The sequence below is a fragment of the Python bivittatus genome, unplaced genomic scaffold, assembly GCF_059951505.1.
Source record: "Python bivittatus isolate LINGU-HERP-01145 unplaced genomic scaffold, Pbiv_v1 ctg000420_np1212, whole genome shotgun sequence".
Taxonomy (NCBI): domain Eukaryota; kingdom Metazoa; phylum Chordata; class Lepidosauria; order Squamata; family Pythonidae; genus Python; species Python bivittatus.
The window spans coordinates 637,022-657,733 of record NW_028277061.1 but is presented as its reverse complement, the minus strand read 5'-3'; the positions used below and the strand labels follow the sequence as shown (position 1 = coordinate 657,733).

Here is a 20,712-nt window from a genome sequence, read left to right as displayed (position 1 = left end):
AAGAGGGAATCTTTAAAAACAAAATAGCTGCCATCTTTATTTTCTATCAGGAAACCAAGAATGACGGAAGAACAGAGCAGCATTGCCTAACACTGTTAAAGCGGTCCTGATCCTGATATAAGGCGTGATGATTCCATTACAAGGATGAAAATATGAAGTTTGCCCTCTCTAAACCCTCCAGACCAGCCACCTTTCCAAGCCTATTTCGGAACAGGAAATCAAAGGGCAGCTTTGCTTTCTCACGACACCTGCTTTGATCTTCTGGAGCTTAGTCATGTCTTCCCAAACTCACTTCCTCTTTTGCAATACAAGGATCTCCCTGGAGAAACAGGCCTGCTTCGCCTCATCCTACACACCAGGGGGCAGTCCTGTCCCACAGAACCCCATGAGCCATGGGGGGAGGGGCAGGAAAACAAAACCAGGATTTCCTGATCTGGTTTCAATTCTCAGGTTGATGATTCTCTTGGTTGGTGGCTTGAAAATTCATAGAGATGGTCCTATGTCAGTTCCGCTCCTCAAGAAGTTGTTCTCTCCACAAAACCAAGGTTGAGTTTACTATAATTCTCCTCTCTTGACCATAAAGATAACTGAATTTTTAGGAGACCACAAGGTGACCTATTCAACTTTTTCAGAGAAAATGTTTGGTTACAAAGTGATTTCTTGGTTTTACTTTTTGACTTGCAAAGATGCAATCCTTTTTCTTTGGAAGTTATTCTTGATTGTGTAGCCAGCATCAGATTAACTTTCTTGGCTTTAACCATGGTAGCTTTTCAATAATGGATGAACTGTCATTTGCTCTCCCACTCTGTCTCTGATGCGGCTAGTAAATAACTCTTCCTGGGTGTCTGGGCATGTTAGTTTTGAGTCTTGATTCTAGAAAGACATTTCTGAAATGGAGCTTTTGCAAAAAGAAAACAAATAAATAAAACCTTCCTCCCTTGAACATCTGCTTTCTTTGTAGAGTGATTTGAACATATCATCTAGACGGGTTTATGATTTATCATCTAAATATTATTTGTGTAAAAAGGCTCAAGGAAATCTACAAGATCAAAGCACAGAGTAGCACTTTGATCCCCAAAGCTATGTAAATTGAGGAGAGGTTCCCACTCAAATTAGGTATCTGTGCTTTAATTTGGCAAGGCATGGTTTTACCTCCGATGAAATAAAACTGCTGCTTCACTTATTCCTTAAGGATTTAAAATTGTGTCTTCTCTGGTGTTGGGACTTGTGCAATATTGGAAAACTATGTGTACATTGTAGGATGAAGGAACACTAGAAGGTCAAAGCAGTGTGTGGCTCTTTCATCCTGTGGGCTATGCAAATTCAGGGACAGCTTCCGGCTCAAAGGAGGCACATCTTCCTGTTCTCCTGCTATGCCCAACAACACAAAGTTTGAGTGGCTGTCTGAATCTTTCCCATCAGTGAGACTCCTCCGATCCTTAGAGTGAGAAAAAATGACACTCTGGCCAAACCTCATGTTCTTATTAGTAGTCCTCAGAGGTATTACTTTCCCCTAGAAGCAGAGTGGTTTTTCCTACTTTGTTATGGTTACCTGCAGGAGGTCTTACCAAACAACCATCCATTCTGGGTGTCCAATCTGAGGTCCAGTGGGTGAAGCCTGGAGGGGATGTGAGAAGACCTGGAGATTCCCTGCATCCATCTTGCAAAGCCTCTGGATTCTCCTTCAGCAGCTATGACATGTACTGGGTGAGACAATTTCTGGGAAAGGACTGGAATGGGTGGCACTCATAAGCCCCAGTTCCAGCACTATTTACTACTCAGACAAAGTCAAGGGACGCTTCCCCATCTCCAGGGACAAGGCCAAAAGCCAGCTGTACCTGCAAATAAACAACCTCAAACCAGAGAAATTTAGTAATAATACTCCTCCTCCTCATCCAAAAATCTAGTACAGTAGTCCTTTCAAACGTCTTTCCCATGAAGAAATGAAAGAACAGCTTTTGTTCTTCACTAGAGTTCCTTAAATCTTCTGGAGATCAACCATTTCTTCCCAGAATCACTTTCCCCGCTGCAATATAAGTATGTCCTCGACAATCCATCTTATGTTGCTACTTCTCATCTTCCTCACTGCAAGGCAGCATTGTCACCCAGAAGAAATTGGCCATGATGGAGGGGTAGGCAATGATAACCAGAGTTTCCAGATGGGGTTTTATTTGGGAGCCTATTTCCTTAACAGTTTGGTTGAACATTCCTAGAAATGGTCAAATGGCAGCGGAACTCCTCCTGGGACTACCATTTTCTCTGTAATTCCAAGGGGAATTCTCTCCATCACTTTTCTCTTGAATGTAAAACAAATTGAATTTTTGGGATAATGCAAAATTATTTATTCCTCTCTGTCAGTCCCCTGAGAGAGTATGTGGTCATCATGTGATTTCTTGGTTTTGATTTTGGGGAGACTCAAGTATTGCGTTTCACAAATCATTCTTCACTGCTTAACCTACACTACATTAATTCTGGTTTCTGTAACAAACCATCGTTAAAGAAAAATAGCTTATCCATGCTGAGGTGCTCCCATGAGTCCTCCCATTTTCCCAAATATGTGGCTATTAAAGAATCCTTGATGAGTGCTTGTCCATGGTAGTTTTGAGACTTAATTCTAGAAATGTTTACCTGAATGGATGAATGTGCAAGGCATGGTTTTACTGTCTAAAAAATAAGCCTGCTGCTTCAGATATTTCTAAAGGATTAAAATATTCTTCCTTCACTGGTGCTGGGACTTCGTCAGCATTTCAACAGTACGTCTACAATTTAGGTTGAAGTTCATTTGGAAAGTCAGGGCATCACACGGTTCTTTTATACTGTGGTCTATGCAAATTCAGTGACAGCTTCCTGTTCCAAGGAGCCATATCATCCTCCTCTCCTGCTACGCCCAACAACGCAAAGCTTAAGTGCTTGTCTGAATGTGTTCCCATTAGTAAGTCTCCTCCAATCTTTCGAGCGGACAAAAATGACACTCTGGATTAACCTCATAGTATTATCAATAGTCCTCAGAGGTATTATTTTTCCCTTCCAAAAACTTTTTTATCCCCTTTTTGTGTGTTCTCCTGGAGAAGGTCTTATTCAATAATATTTCTTTCTAGGTGTCCAGTCAGAGGTCCAGTTGGTGGAGTCTGGAGGGGATGTGAGAAGACCTGGAGGCTCCCTCCGTCTCTCCTGCCAAGGCTCTGGATTCACCTTCAGCAGCTATGGCATGAGCTGGGTGAGGCAGTATCCAGGGAAAGGACTGGAATGGGTGGCACTCATAAGCTACGATTCCAGCGCTATTTACTACTCAGACAAAGTCAAGGGACGCTTCACCATCTCCAGGGACAATGCCAAAAGCCAGCTGTATCTGCAAATGAACAACCTCAAACTGGAGGACACGGGACGCTATTACTGTGCACGAGAGGCACAGTGAGAGGAAGTGAATCTGAAGCCAGGCAAAAACTCCCCGTTCCTCAGAGCAGCACTGAGAGTTCATCCATGAAGTACAGTTTGAATCGGTAGACTAAATTTGCGAAGAATCGTACAAAAAAAATGACAAAAAGTTACTGTCCTGAAAAGAACACACAAAGACATAAAAAGACAGAGACAGAGCTGGAAGAGATTTCAGGAATAAATGCAAAACTTCTGCTTATCTGCTGACAATAATTTCTGTGAGGAAAAGTGAAATCTGAAGGCCAAACAGAAAATCTCCTTTGTTCAGAGCTTCTTTCCTTTCCAGGTTAATTCATCCACATTTTTGGATTTGAGCATTTCACTGAGAATATAGAGAACTTCTCCCCAGGCTACCTTTCAGGTGCTGAGCAGGACACATTGGCATTGAAAAGCAGATATGTTGTTTGAGGGAAAAGCAAGGCTAAAGGGGGGTGGGGGGAGAGGAGACAGTCCTTAATTATCCACTTGTGTAAATGAGGAGATACAAAGGGTTGAGGAGAGAAGATTGGCTGTTGTATGTCATAGATCAAATGAGGCCAGTGGGGAGGACTACAGAGAGAATAGCGGCTTTGAAGAAGGAAGCGGACAAATTCCATGCGGAGAGTTACGTGCTTACACGGTCCTTGCTTGTCTTCTTTCTGCTTCGAGTTCTGCTTCTATTTGCAAAGGAAATCATGCACTGGAATAGGAAGAGACACCATTCCTTTCTTTTTTCTCTGAGTGAAGAATTTTGCCTCCCTCAACCACCCAGATGTTTGCATTGAGGAGGCTGGTGGATTTTGTTGGTTTGTCTTCATGTTTGTCTGCTATAATGTAGCCAAAACTTTTGGGAGGTAGGAAATGAGAAGAACAAGTAGGAGTGCTTCTGACAAAGAGGATCCTCAAAGGATGGAGAGAGAGATTTACCTGGGAGAAGTGGATATTTTTTTTTAAAAAAAATTAAACTACATATAAAATAAAAAAGAGAATGGTTGCAAATTACGTCTCACGCTAAAGAAAACCACAGTCATCCAGGCAAAATAAAGGGGATGATAAAATAAGGATTTTTCTCACTGCAAAATAACAAGGCAGAAGCATGAGAGGGAATCTTTAAAAGCTAAATAGCTCCTATCCTTATTTTCTATCAGGAAACATAGTATGAAGGAAGAACAGAGCAGTGTTGCCAATCTCTGCTAAAGCAGTCGTGATCTCCTTCGGACTATAAGGCCCGAAGTTTGCCCTGTCCACACCATCTAGACCAGTCACCTTTCAAAGCCTGTTTGGAGGTGGAACTCAAACAGCAGCTTTGCTTACTCACTACACCTGCTTCCATCTTCTGGAGCTGAGTCATGTCTTCGCAGACTCACTTCCTCTCCTGCAGTAGGAGCATCTCCCTGGAGAACCAGGCCTGCTTTAGCTTATCCTGCGCACCAGGGGGCAGCAGTGTCCCACAGAATCCAGTGAGCCATGGGGGGAGGGGCAGGAAAATGAAACCAGGAATCCCGGATTGGGTTTCAGTTCTGTGGCTGATTATTCTCTTGGTGGCTTGAAAATTCATAGAGATCGTCCCATGGCGGTTCTGCTTCTCCAGGAGCTCCTGTTCTCTCCACAAACCCAAGCCTGAGTCCAGTATGGTCCTCCCTTCTTGACCATAATGCTAACTGCATTTTTAGGAGACCAAAAGGTGATGTATTCAACTTTTTCAGAGAAAATGTTTGGTCCTAAAATGATTTCTTGGTTTTTCTTTTTGAGTTGCAAAGATGCAGCCCTTGTTCTTTGGAAATTATTCTTGGTTGTGTAGCCTGTATCAGATTTACTTTGTTGGCGTTAACAAACCATGGTAGCTTATCAGTAATGGGTGAACTGTTGTATGCTCTCCGACTCTGTCTCTAATGTGGCTATTAAATAGTAATGTGAACTACTGTGTTTTACCGTTGCTGTCCATCATAGGTTTTTTCATGTTTTGGTGATCAGAAAACACATGAAGTTGTAATTTGTGTAACCAATAGATGAGAATATATTTCTGGTAAGATGGAGGAGGAGTGGAGCCACTTGATTATCCCCTCGGAGTTCTGTTTGGGTTATTACCATCTTGGCAGTGACCTGGACTGGACTTCAGATAGGCCTTCGGTCTCTTGGTTTTGTTAGCTGTTTGGGCCGACTCCAGTAGCCTGGGTTCCTGTCACAGCTGTTGTGTTGCCATGCCCCATCCATGCCGATTCCTATGCCTTGATCTGCTGTTGGGAGGTTTGAGCGAGTCAGCCGGGGTAGGCACTGCTGTGGTTTTTGGGCGAGCTGCGAGGTTTGGAGGCTGGAGTTGGTCAGAGTAGACGCTGCTGTGCATTTGGGACATGCTATGAGGATTGGAGGCTGGGACTGTTCCTTAACAATATTGGGGGATTTTTGTGGGCAGATGGAGGTGGCTGGAGCTGGCCAGAGAAAGAGCCGGAGGAAAAGCCAGAGGACTGGCCATTGGAGATCAGGCCGTGCCCAGGGGTTGATGTGTTTGTCCAGACTCTCTGATTCCATGGGACTTTTTGTCTGGAGAGGCGAGCCAAGACTTTGGGACGCTGGAGAGTTGGCGTGAGACGTAATGGCTGGGTGGGGGGATAGTAGTGGAAGGGCAGTGTGCTGTGGACCTTCCCCCCCACCCCACAGCCTTTTTTTCTGTCAGCTCCAAAGAAAGGGAGAGGGGGATCTTTCTCCTGACTTTGTCAGGTTATAAAGTGATTTCTTGGTTTTACTTTGTGACTTGCAAAGATGCAATCTTTGTTCTTTGGAAGTTATTCTTGGTTGTGTAGCCTGCATCAGGTTAACTTTTTTGGGTTTAACAAACCATGGTGGCTTTTCAATAATGGATGAACTGTCATTTGCTCTCCCACTCTGTCTCTGATGCGGCTAGTAAATAACTGTTCATGGGTGTCTGGGCATGTTAGTTTTGAGTCTTGATTCTAGAAAGACATTTCTGAAATGGAGCTTTTGCAAAAAGAAAACAAATAAATAAAACCTTCCTCCCTTGAACATCTGCTTTCTTTGTAGAGTGATTTGAACATATCATCTAGACGGGTTTATGATTTATCATCTAAATATTATTTGTGTAAAAAGGCTCAAGGAAATCTACAAGATCAAAGCACAGAGTAGCACTTTGATCCCCAAAGCTATGTTAATTGAGGAGAGGTTCCCACTCAAATTAGGTATCTGTGCTTTAATTTTGGAAGGCATGGTTTTTCCTCCAATGAAATAAAACTGCTGGTTCACTTCTTCCTTAAGGATTTAAAATTGTGCCTTCTCTGGTGTTGGGACTTGTGCAATACTGGAAAACTATGTATACATTGTAGGATGAAGGAACACTAGAAGGTCAAAGCAGTGTGTGGCTCTTTCATCCTGTGGGCTATGCAAATTCAGGGACAGCTTCCGGCTCAAAGGAGGCGCCTCTTTCTGTTCTCCTGCTATGCCCAACAACACAAAGTTTGAGTGGCTGTCTGAATCTTTCCCATCAGTGAGACTCCTCCGATCCTTAGAGTGAGAAAAAATGACACTCTGGCCAAACCTCATGTTCTTATTGGTAGTCCCCAGAGGTATTACTTTCCCCTAGAAGCAGAGTGGTTTTTCTTACTTTTTTATGGTTACCTGCAGGAGGTCTTACCAAACAACCATCCATTCTGGGTGTCCAATCTGAGGTCCAGTGGGTTAAGCCTGAAGGGGATGTGAGAAGACCTGGAGATTCCCTGCATCCATCTTGCAAAGCCTCTGGATTCTCCTTCAGCAGCTATGACATGTACTGGGTGAGACAATTTCTGGGAAAGGACTGGAATGGGTGGCACTCATAAGCCCCAGTTCCAGCACTATTTACTACTCAGACAAAGTCAAGGGACGCTTCCCCATCTCCAGGGACAAGGCCAAAAGCCAGCTGTACCTGCAAATAAACAACCTCAAGCCAGAGAAATTTAGTAATAATACTCCTCCTCCTCATCCAAAAATCTAGTACAGTAGTCCTTTCAAACATCTTTCCCATGAAGAAATGAAAGAACAGCTTTCATTCTTCACTAGAGTTCCTTAAATCTTCTGGAGATCAACCATTTCTTCCCAGAATCACTTTCCCTCTTGCAATACAAGCATGTCCTGGACAGTCCATCTTATGTTGCTACTTCTCATCTTTAACAATGGAAGGCAGGATTGTCACCCAGAATAAATGAGCCATGACAGAGGGGTAAGGAATTGTAACCAGAGTTTCCAGATGGGGTTTTATTTGGGGGTCTATTTCCTTGACTGTTTGGTTGAAAGTCCCTAGAAATGGTCAAATGGCAGCTGGCCTCCACCTGGGACTACCATCTTCTCTGAAATTCAAAGGGGAATTCTCTCCAGCACTTTTCTCTTAAACATAAAGCAAACTGAATTTGTGGGATAATGCAAAATTATTTATTCCTCTTTGTCACTCCCCTGAGAGCGCATGTGGCCATAATTTGATTTCTTGGTTTTGATTTTGGGGAGACTCAAGTATTGTGTTTCACAAATCATTCTTCACTGCTTAGCCTAAACTACATTAATTCTGGTTTCTGTAACAAACCATCCTTAAAGAAAAATAGCTTATCCATGCTGAGGCGCTCACATGAGCCCTCCCATTTTCCCAAATATGTGGCTATTAAAGAATCCTTGATGAGTGCTCGTCCATGTTAGTTTTGAGACTTGATTCTAGAAATGCTTATCTGAATGGATGAATGTGCAAGGCATAGTTTTATTTTCTAAAAAAATAAGCCTGCTGCTTCAGATATTCCTTAAGGATTAAAATACTCTTCCTTGGCTGGTGTTGGGACTTCTTCAGCATTTCAACAGTACGTCTGCAATTTAGGTTGAAGTTAATTTGGAAAGTCAGGGCATCACACGGTTCTTTTATACTGTGGTCTATGCAAATTCAGTGACAGATTCCTGTTCCAAGGAGCCATATCATCCTCCTCTCCTGCTACGCCCAACAACGCAAAGCTTAAGTGCTTGTCTGAATATGTTCCCATTAGTAAGTCTCCTCCAATCTTTCGAGCGGGCAAAAATGACACTCTGGATTAACCTCATATTATTATCAATCATCCTCAGAGGTATTATTTTTCCATTCCAAAAAGATTTTTATCCCCTTTTTGTTTGTTTACATGCAAAAGATCTTATTCAACAATATTTCTTTCTAGGTGTCCAGTCAGAGGTCCAGTTGGTGGAGTCTGGAGGGGATGTGAGAAGACCTGGAGATTCCCTCCGCCTCTCCTGCCAAGGCTCTGGATTCACCTTCAGCAGCTATAACATGAACTGGGTGAGGCAGTATCCAGGGAAAGGACTGGAATGGGTGGCATACATTAGGTCTGATTCCAGCAGTATTTACTACTCAGACAAAGTCAAGGGACGCTTCACCATCTCCAGGGACAATGCCAAAAGCCAGCTGTATCTGCAAATGAACAACCTCAAACTGGAGGACACGGGACGCTATTACTGTGCAAGAGACACAGTGAGAGGAAGTGAATCTGAAGCCAAGCAAGAACCTTCCCTTCCTCAGAGCAGCTCTGCAGGTTCATCCATGAAGTAAAGTTTGAATTGGTAGACTAAATTTTTGAAGAATTATTTTAAAAAATCACAAAAAGTTACTCTCCTGAAAAGAACAAACACATAAATAGACCCAGATAGAGTTAGGATAGAACATCCAGGAATAAATGCAAAGCTTTTGCTTACCTACTGAAAATATCTCCTGTGAGCAGAACTACAGGAGACGAAGTCAAGCTGAAATCCAAACAGAAAACGTCCTTTGTTCAGAGCTTCTTTCCAGGTTGATTCATCCACACTTTTGGATTTGTGCATTTCACAGATAATATAGGAGAAATCTCTCCAGGGTACCTTTCAGGTTGTGAGCAGGCCACATTGGCATTGAGAAGGAAATATGTTGTTTGAGGGAATGACAAGTGTAAAGGGGAGTGGGAGGAGGGAGACAGTCCCTAATTTTGCACTTGTGCAAATGAGAAGATACAAGTGGTTGGGAAGAGGAACAAGGCATTGGATTGGCTGTAGCACATCACAGATTGAGTGAGGCCAGTGGGGACAACTACAGAGGGAAGAGGGGCTTTGAAAGTATAAACTGGCCAAATTCCTTGAAGAGGTGTTCAATGCTTACATCATCCTTGCTTTTCTTCTTTCTGCTTCAAGTTCTGCTTCTATTTGCAAAGGAAATCTGACAGAGGGATAGGAAGAGACAGCGTCCCTTTCTTTTTTTTCTCTGAGTGAACAATTTTGCTTCCCTCAAATACCCGGATTTTTGCATTTAGGGGGCTGGTGGATTTTGTTGGTTTGTTTTCAGGTTTGTCTGCTATATGCAGCTGAAGCTTTTGGGAGGTAGGAAATGAGGGAAAAAAAACAAGTAGGAGTGCTCATGACAAAGAGGATCCCCAAAGGACAGAGAGAGAGATTTATCTGGGAGAAGTGGATATTTTTTTAAAAAATAAACTACATATCTATTACAAAAGGGGATGGTTTTATATTATGTCTCAGACTAATGAAAACCACAGTCATGCAGTGAAAATAAAGGAGAACTGATAAAGTAAGGATGATTCTCACTGCAAAATAACAAAGCAGAAGCATGAGAGGGAATCTTTAAAAACTAAATAGCTGCCATCCTTATTTTCTATAAGGAAAGCTAGAATGAAGGGAGAACACAGCAGCGTGGCCACATTCTCCTAAAGCAACCCTGATCTCCTTTGGACTATAAGGCCTGGCAATTCCATTAGAAGGATGAAAATAAGAAGTTTGCCCTCTCCACACCCTCCAGAGCAGTCACCTTAAAATCCTTAATTTGGGTGGCTTTAACAAACCATGATAGCTTTTCAATAATGGGTGATCTGTCATATACTCCCTCACTCTCTCTCTAATGTGGCCATTAAATAACTATGTATGGGTATCTATGCATGTTAGTTTTGAGTTTTGATTCGAGAAACACTTTTCTGAATTGGAGCTTTCGCAAAAAGAAAATAAATAAATAAAACCTTCCTCCCTTGAAAATCTACTTTCTTTGTAGAGCAATTTGAACATATCATCTAGATGGGTTTATGATTTCTTCATCATCTAAATATTATTTGTGTAAAGAGGCTCAAGGAAATCTACAAGATCAAAACACAGAGTACCACTTTTATCCCCAAAGCTATGTAAATTGAGGAGAGGTTCCTACTCAAATCAGGTATATGTGCTTTAATTATGCAAGACATGGTTTTACCTCCGATGAATTAAAACTGCTGCTTCACTTATTTCTTAAGGATTTAAAAATTGTGCCTTCAGTGGTGTTAGGACTTGTTCAGTATAGGAAAACCATGTCTAAACTGTAGGATGAAGGAACTCTAGAAGGTCAAAGCAGTGCAAGGGTCTTTTATCCTGAGGGCTACATAAATTCAGTGACAGCTTCCTGCTCAAAGGAGCCATTTCATTCTGCTCTCCTGCTACACCCAACCACACAAAGTTTGAGTGGTTGTCTGAATGTTTTCCCATCAGTAAGACTCCTCCGATCTTTAGAGCGAGCAAAAATGGATAACATTTTTGGATAAACATCATATTATTATCAATAGTCCTCAGAGGTATTACTTTCCCCTGCAAGCAGAGTGGTTTTTCCTCCTTTTATATGGTTACTTGAAGGAGGTCTTATTAAACAACCATTCCTTCTAGGTATCCAATCTGAGGTCCAGTTGCTGGAGTCTGGAGGGGATGTGAGAAGACATGAAAATTCCCTCTGTCCCCTCTTCACAAGCCTCTTGTGTTGAGTTGTATCCGGAGAAGGGACCTGAATGGTTTGCATAAATATATACTGATTCCAGTGTAAAATTCTACTCAGACAAAGTGAAAGGACACTTCACCATCTCCAGGGACAATGCCAACAGCCAGCTGTATCTGTAAATATACAACCTCAAACCACAGCAATTATTTAGGAAAAGTAACACTCCTCCTCCTTCAAAAATCTAGTACAGGAAGCCTTTCATTCATCCTTCCCATGCAGAAATAGCAGAACAGCTTTCATCCTTCACTAGATCTCCTTAAATCTCCTGGAGATCAACCATTTCTTCCCAGAATCACTTTCCCCGCTGCAATATAAGTATGTCCTCGACAATCCATCTTATATTGCTACTCCTCATCTTCCTCACTGCAAGGCAGCATTGTCACCCAGAAGAAATTGGCCACGACAGAGGGGTAGGCAATGATAACCAGAGTTTCCAGATGGGGTGTTATTTGGGAGCCTATTTCCTTAACAGTTTGGTTGAACATTCCTAGAAATGGTCAAATGGCAGCGGAACTCCTCCTGGGACTACCATTTTCTCTGTAATTCCAAGGGGAATTCTCTCCGTCACTTTTCTCTTGAATGTAAAACAAATTGAATTTTTGGGATAATGCAAAATTATTTATTCCTCTCTGTCAGTCCCCTGAGAGAGTATGTGGTCATCATGTGATTTCTTGGTTTTGATTTCGGGGAGACTCAAGTATTGTCTTTTACAAGTCATTTTTCACTGCTTAGTTTGCACTAAATTAATTCTGGTTTCTTTTCCAAATCATTGTTAAAGAAAAACCGCTTATCCAAACTGAGGTGCTCAAATGAGTCCTCCCATTCTCTGTTGAATGTTGGTATTAAAGAATCCTTGATGGGTGCTTTTCTGTCTTAGCTTTGAGAGTTGATCCTAGAAACACTTTTCTGAATAGATGAATCTGTAGGACATAGTTTTACTTTATGTAAAATAAGCCTGCTGCTTCATATATTTTTTAACGATTAAAATATTCAGCCTTGACTGGTGTTGGGACTTCTTCAGCATTTCAACAGTATGTCTACAATGTAGGTTGAAGGAAATTTAGAAAGTCTGGGCATGGCATGGCTCTTTTATCCTGAAGGCTATGCAAATTCAGTGACAGGTTTCTGCTGAAAGGAGCCATATCTTCCTGCTCTCCTGCTACACCCAACCACACAAAGTTTGAGTGCTTGTCTGAATGTTTTCCCATCAGTAAGACTCCTCCGATCTTTAGAGTGAGCAAAAATGACCCTCTGGATAACCATCATATTATTATCAATAGTCCTCAGAGGTATTACTTTCCCCCTCCAAATAGAAGATTTTTATCTCCTTGTTTGTGTGTTTACCTGCAGAACGTCTTATTAAACAACATTTCTTTCTAGGTGTCCAGTCAGAGGTCCAGCTGGTGGAGTCTGGAGGGGACGTGAGAAGACCTGGAGAGTCCCTCCGCCTCTCCTGCCAAGGGTCTGGATTCACCTTCAGCAGCTATGGCATGAGCTGGGTGAGGCAGTATCCGGGGAAAAGACTAGAATGGGTTGCGTTCATATATGGTGATTCCAGTGGAAAATTCTACTCAGACAAAGTCAAGGGACGCTTCACCATCTCCAGGGACAATGCCAAAAGCCAACTCTATTTGCAAATGAACAACCTCAAGCCAGAGGACACGGGACGCTATTACTGTGTGAGACACACAGTGAGAGGAAGTGAATCTGAAGCCAGGCAAAAACTGCCCATTCCTCAGAGCAGTTCAGCGAGTTTATCCAGGAACCACAGTTTCAACTTGTGAACTGAAATTGTGAAGAATCATGCAAAAAATCGCAAAAAGTTACTCTCCTGAAAACAGCAAAGAAAGACATAAAAAGACAGAGTTGGAAGAAAGATACTGGGAATTAATGCAAAGCTTTTGCTTACCTACTCAAAATATTTCCTGTGAGCAGAACTAGAGGAGAGGGAGTTAATCTGAAAGAAAAACAGAAAACCTCCTGTGTTCAGAGCTTCTTTCCAGGTTGACTCATCCACACTTTTGGATTGCTGCATTTCACGGATAATATAGGAGAAATCTTCCCAGGGTACTTTAAGTGGTGAGCAAGACACATTGGCATTGAATAGGAAATATGTTTTTTCAGGGAAAGACAAGGCTAAAGGGGGTGGGGGGAGAGGAGACAGTCCCTAATTATCCACTTGTGCAAATGCGAAGATATAAGTGTTGGGGAAGAGCAAGAAGGAACTGGATTGGCTATAGCACGTCATGGATCCGGTGAGGCTAGTGGGGTGGATGACGGGGGAATCGGGGCTTTGGAAGAAGGAAGAGGCCAAATTCCATGATCAGAATTACATGCTTACACCATCCTTGCTTGTCTTCTTTGTGCTTTGAGTTCTGCTTCAATTTGCAGAGGAAATTATGCAGGGGGATAGGAAGAGAGAATGAACCTTTCTTTTTTTCTCTGAGGGAACAAATTTGCTTCCCTCAAATACCTGGATTTTTGCATTCAGGAGGCTAGTAGAGTTTGTTGGTTCGTCTTCATGTTTGTGTGAGAAGGAAATCAAATCCCCCCCGCCCCATGTCAGCAGGAAGTCAAAACTTCCCATTTGTCTCATCCTACCTTACTCTATCTTAAAAAGCAATCAACACATATGGCTCAATGAATTAATTAATTAAGTAAGTAAGGATTATTCTCACATGCAAAATAAAAAAGCAGAAGCATGAGAGGGGATCTTTAAAATCGAAATAGCTGCCATACTTATTAACTATCAGGAAACGTACAATGAAGCAAGAACAGAGAAGCATTGCTCAATTCTTTTAGGGGAATCCTGATCTACTTTGCAGTATAAGGCCTGACGATTGCATTAGAAGGATGAAAATAAGAAGTTTACCTTCTCCACACCCTCCAGAGCAGTCACCTTTCCAAATTTATTTCGGATGAGGAAATCAAGGAGCAGCTTTGCTTTCTCACTACACCCGCTCTGATCTTCTGGAGCTGAGTCACGTCTTCCCAGCCTCACTTCCTCTCTTGCAATAGGAGCATCTCCCTGGGGAACCAGGCCTGCTTTGGCTCATATTGGACACCAGGGGGCAGTATTGTCCCACAGAACCCCATTAGACATGGGGGAGGGGCAAGGAAATAAAACCAGGATTTCCTGATGGGGTTTCACTCCTGAGGCTGACGATTCTATTGGTTGGTGGCTTAAAATTCACAGAGGTGGTCTCATGTGAGTTCTGCACCTCAAGAAACTTCTCTTCTCTCCACAAAACCAAGGCTGAATTCACAATAGTCCTTCTTTTTTGAACATAGCACTAACTGAATTTTTAGGAGACCACAAGGTGACCTATTCAACTTTTTCAGACAAAATGTTTGGTCATAAAGTATTTTTTTGGTTTTACTTTGTGACTTGCAAAGATGCAGTCCTTGTTCTTTGGAAATAATTCTTGGTTGTGTAGCCTGTATCAAATTTACCTTTTTGGCTTTAACAAACAATGGTAGCTTATCAATAATGGGTAAACTGTCATATGCTGCCCCACTCTGTCTCTAATGTGGCTATTAAATAATTCTGTATGGGTGTCTGGGCATGTTAGTTTTGAGTTTTGATTGTAGAAACACTTTTCTGTTGTGGAGCTTTTGCAAAAAAAAAAAATAATAATAAAAGTTCCTCCCCTGAAAATCTACACCTCTTTTCAGAGCAACTTGAACATTTGATCTTAAGGGGTTATGATTTCTCTACCATTTAAATATTGTTTGTGTAAAATAGGCTAAAGGAAATCTACAACGTCAAAGCACAGAGTAGCACTTTGATCCCCAAAGCTATGTAAATTCAGGAGCAGTTTCCTGCTCAAATTACATATATGTCCTTTAAGATTTATCTATCTATCTATCTATCTATCTATCTATCTATCTATCTATCTATCTATCTATCTATCTATCAATGTTGTCAGAGTCCATCTTGTTGAAAAGAGACTCTGGGTGGTTTACAAAGGGAATAAAGTCAATTAAAATACAATATCAAAAATATTTTTAAAATAATAAATGAATTCAAAGAATGATGTATGTGGTGAATAATGGAGGAGTGACATCAGGTCATTAGCCACCCACAAGATTGATGAAAACTCCTATCACCCCATGCAAGCTGGTAGAGCCAGGTCTTCAGTCCTTTCCAGAAAACTGGGAGGGTAGGGCCCCACTGCAGCTCTGCGGGGGTAATATCCAAAAGGGCGGGGCCACGGCAGAGAACGGTCTCCTGGGCCCTGCCAGCTGACATCTTCTCCCTGATGGGGTCCACAACATGGCCCCCCTGCCTGACCGGGTGGGAAGGGTTGATGTAATGGGGGTGAGATGGTTCCTTATGTAACCTGGACCCATGCCATGCAGGGCTTGAAAGGTAATAACCAACACCTTGAATTGGATCCGGAAGCAAATTGGCACCCAATGTTGTGGATTGCTGTAATTTTAAATGAATTTTGCTAAAAACTATGGTTGCAAATAAATGTATGAACTGAACTGAACTGGCACCCAATGCAGCACCCGCACCAATGTTGTATGAGCCATCCTAGAGGCACCAAAGATTGTTCACACGGCCACATTTTGAACCAATGTGCTTTTGGATACTCTTCAAGGGAACACATTGCAATAGTCTGAGAGATGACAAGGGATGAGTGACTGAACCGAGAGCCTCCAGATCCCAGAAAGGGCATAACTGGCACACCACATGAAGCTGGGAGAAGGGCCTCCTGGACACCTCTGCCACCTGATCCTCCAGCAGGAGTCATGATTCCAGGAGGACCTCCAGATTATGTACCGGGTCTGTCTGGGGCACAGCAACCATGTCCAAAACCAAAGATGGTAAACTCCCAGATACAGAGGGACCTCCATAATAAATATGCTGCTTCACATACTTCTTGAGGATTAAGAAAATCTGCCTTGACTGTTATTGGGGCTTCTTGAGCATCACAAGAAATGTCTAAAATGTAGGTTGAAGTAACTCTAGAAGGTCAAAGCACAATGTGGTTGGCCATAAAGTGATTTCTTGGGTTTACTATGTGTCTAACTTTTTCAAGTCAACCTTTCTGTTTTGGGAAGCATTCTTCATTATTTAGACTGGATCAGATAAACTCTAGTTTCTTTAACAAACAATAAGTAGTGGAAAGTAGTTTATCAAAATGGGTGAATTGTCATATGCTATCCCGCTTAGACTGTAGTGTGGCTATTAAAATATTTTTTTTATGAGTATTTCTGCATGTTGGTTTTGAGTTTTGATTCTAGAAACATTTTTCAGAGTTGAAGTTTTTGAAAGAAAAAGTTTCCACCCTTGAAAATCTGCACCTTATTGTATGACAATATGATAGGCTTAGGACTGGTTCATCATCAAAATATCATATGCATAACATGGGCTGAAGGATCTCTAGAAGGTAAGACTATGTGAATTGAACAGCAGTTTCCTGCTCAAATGAGCCATAGGACCTTCATTGTTGCAAGACATGGTTTTACTTTCTATAAAATAAGCCTGCTTCTTCACATAATTGTTAAGAATTAAAATATTCTGCCTTGACATGTGTTGGGACTTCTTCAGCATTTCAACAGTATGTCTACAATGTAGATTGAAAGAAATTTAGAAAGTCAGGGCATCACATGGTTCTTTTATCCTGTAGGCTATGCAAATTCAGTGACAGCTTCCTGTTCAATGGAGCCATATATTCCTGCTCTCCTGCTGCACCCAAACACACAAAGCTTGAGTGCTTGTCTGAATGTTTTCCCATCAGTAAGACTCCTTAGAACTTTAGAGTGAGCAAAAATGACACCCTGGATAAATCTCATCTTGTTATTAGTAGTCCTCAGAGGTATTATTTCCCCCCCAAAAAAAGAAGATTTTTATCCCCTTTATGTGTGTGGTACCTGCACAAAGTCTTATTAAACAACGTTTCTTTCTAGGTGTCCAGTCAGAGGTCCAGTTGGTGGAGTCTGGAGGGGATGTGAGAAGACCTGGAGGCTCCCTCTCCCTCTCCTGCCAAGGCTCCGGATTCACCTTCAGCGACTATGGCATGAACTGGGTGAGACAATATCCAGGGAAAGGACTGGAATGGGTGGCATCCATATGGCCTGATTCCAGCACTGTTTCCTACTCAGACAAAGTCAAGGGACGCTTCACCATCTCCAGGGATGATTCCCGCAGCCAGCTCTATCTGCAAATGAACAACCTCGAGCCAGAGGACATGGGACACTATTACTGTGTGAGACACAGTGGGAGGAAGTGAATATGAAGCCGAGCAAAAACTGCCTGTTCCTGAGAGGAGCTCTGCATGTTCATCCATGAGCCACAGTTTGAATCAGTACACTAAATTTGTGAAGAATCATCCAAAAAAAAAAAAAAATCATAAAAAGCTACTCTCCTAAAAAGGACACACAATCACATAAAAAGACAGAGCTGGAACACAGAGTCCAGAATTAATGCTAAACCTTTTCTTACCTTCTGATAATATTTTCTGTGAGCAGAACTAGAGGAAAGGAAGTCAATCTGAAAACCAAACGTAAAACCTCCTTTGTTCAGAGCTGCTATGCAAGTTGATTCATCTGCACTTCTGGATTATGTACATTTCACAGATAATATAGGATAAATCTCCTCAGGGTACCTTTAAGCTGGTAAGCAGGACACGTTGGCAGTGAAAAGCAAATATGTCATTTGAGGGAAAGACACAATTAAAAGGGGGTGAGCAGGACACAATGGCATTGAAAAGCAAATATGTTTATTTGAGGTGAGGACAGGGCTAAAGGGGGGTGGGGGGACAGGAGAATGTCCCTAGTTATATACTTGTGAAAATGAGGAGATACAAATAGTGGGGAAGAGCAAGAAGACATTGGCATTGAGGGAGGCCAGTAGGGAGGACCACGGAGGGAACAGGGGACCGGAAAGAACAAAGAGGCCAAATTTCATGAACAAAGTTAAATGCTTAGACAATCATTGTTTGTCTTCTTTCTGCTTCGAGTTCTGCTTCTATTCGAAAGGAAATCACACACAGGGATAGGAAGAGACACCGTCCCTTTCTTTTTTTTCTCTGAGTGAACAATTTTGCTTCCCTCAGATAGCCGGATTATTGCATTTTTGGGGGCTGGTGGATTTTGTTGGTTCGTTTTCATGTTTATCTGTGTGAGAAGGAAATCAAATTCTCCCCCCCCCCCATGTCAGCAGGAAGTCAAAGCTTCCCATTTGTCTCACCCTACCACTGTCAATCTTAAACAGCAATCAAAGCATGTGGATAAATTATAGTACGAATGGGCTCACCCAAAAAGATTAAGACACAACAGAAAGAATCAAGAGTCCTCCACCCTAGACCAAAATGGAATAACTAAAGACCTGGCAGGAAGGGCCAACATTCCTTAAACCCCAAAAAAACTAATCATAAAAATATTTCTTCCGGAAGAGATCTACATTCCAATTAGACAATACCAGATAAGGAAAAGACAGGAAACCCCAGCTCAGTACAGTTCTCCCCTCAAATACCTGGATTTTTGCGTTAAGGGGGCTGGTGGATTTTTTTAGTTTGTTTCCATGTTTGTCGGCTAAACTGCAGCCAAACTTTTCGGATGTACTGTAGTAAATGAGAAAAACAAGTAGGAGCACTCTTGAAAAAGAGGATCCCCAAAGGATGGAGAGAGAGATTTATCTGGGAGAAGTGCATATTTAAAAGTAATTCATTAATTTATTAAACTACGTATTAAATAAAAAAGAGAATGATTTGTATTACATCTCACACTACTGAAAATCACAGTCATCCAGGGAAAATAAAGGAGAGGTGATAAAGTAAGGATTATTCTCACGTTCAAAATAACAAAACAGATGCATGAGGGGGAATCTTGAAAATCTAAATAGCTCTCATGCTCATTTTCTATCAGAAAATCTAGAATGAAGGAAAAACAGGGCCGCATTGCTAAACTCTGCTAAAGCGGACCTGATCTCCTTCGCGCAGAACAGAACAGTGTTGCCCAGTTCTCCCAAGGGAGTCCTGATCTCCTTCACACTATAAGGCCTGATGATTCCATTAGAAGGATCAAAATGAGAGGTTTGTGTTCTCCAAACCATCCAGACCAGTCACTTTCCAAGACTATTTTGGATGAGGAAATCAATGAGTATCTTTGCTTTCTCACTACACCTGCTCTGATCTTCTGGAGCTGAGTCACGTCTTCCCAGACTCACTTCCTCTCTTGCAATAGGAGCATCTCCCTGGAGAACCAGGCCTGCTTTGGCTCATCCTGCACACCAGGGGGCAGCATTGTCCCACAGAATCCCATGAGCCCTGGCGGATGGGGCAGGGGAAAAAAACAGGATCTCCTGATGAGGTTTCAAGTCTGCGGCTCATTATTCTCTTGCTTGGTGGCTTGAAAATTCATAGAGATGGTCCCATGTCAGTTCCGCTCCTCAAGAAGCTACTTTTCTCTCCACAAAACCAAGGCAGGGTTCACTATAGTCCTCCTTTCATGACCATAAAGCTAACTGAATTTTCAGGAAACCACAAGGGGACCTATTCAACTTTTTTGGAGAAAGTGTTTGGTCCTAAAATAATTTCTGGGTTTTACTTTGTGACTTGCAATTTGCAGTCCTTGTTCTTAGGAAATTATTCTTGGTTGTGTAGCCTGCATCAGATTAACTTTGTTGGCTTTAACAAACCATGGTAACTTACAATAAAGGGTGAACTGTCATATGCTCTCCCCCTTTGTCTCTAATGTGGCTATTAAATAACTCTGCATGGGTGTCTGTGCACGTTAGTTTTGAGTTTTGATTCTAGAAACACTTTGCAGAGTTGGAGCTTTTGCAAAAAAAAAAAAAAAAACTTCCTCCCTTGAAAGTCTGAATCTGCTTCTAGAGCACTTTGAACATATCATCTTGATGGGTTTATGATTTGTTCATCATCTAAAAATTATGTGTGTAATATAGGCTCAAGGAAATCTACAAATTCAAACCACAGAGTAGAATTTTGATCCCCAAACTATATAAATTCAGGAGTAGTTTCCCAGTAATATTAGGTATATGTCCTTTAATGTTTATGTATGTATGTATGTATGTATGTATGTATGTATGTATGTATGAAATTTTTCCATGCCCATCTCATCGAAAAGTGACTCTGGGTGGTTTACAAAGGGGATAAAATCATTTAAAATACAATATAAAAACAATATTACATTTAATATTATGGCTGGTGTGGGTCTTCCGGGCTGTATGGCCATGGTCTTGAAGTCTTGTTTCCTAACGTTTCACCAGCACCTGTGACCGGCATCTTCAGAGTGCAAGAGCACAGACAGGAGCAGTTCTCTCTGTGCCCAAGGTGAAGTGACCCTTCTGTGGGTATTTATATTTATAGAGATCTGTAATGCCTTCGACATTAAATTTAATAAATCAATTCTAAGAATGATAGAGTTGGAGAATAACTCAGGGGTGACATCAGGGCACCAGCCAGCCCCAGGATTGAGAAAAACTCCTATTGCCCCCTGCCAGAGCCAGGTCTTAAATCCTTTCCAGAAAACCGGGA

General features: G+C 41.9%; 1 gene segment (V, D, J or C); it reads left to right on the top strand.

Annotated features, from left to right (window-relative positions):
* Positions 1–2,905: 2,905 nt before the first annotated feature.
* Positions 2,906–17,445, top strand: LOC103059295 (Ig heavy chain V region MOPC 21-like). The segment is given in 4 exon segments: positions 2,906–3,011; positions 3,099–3,411; positions 9,743–9,777; positions 17,123–17,445. Coding segments are annotated over 4 exon segments (717 nt in total).
* Positions 17,446–20,712: the final 3,267 nt, after the last annotated feature.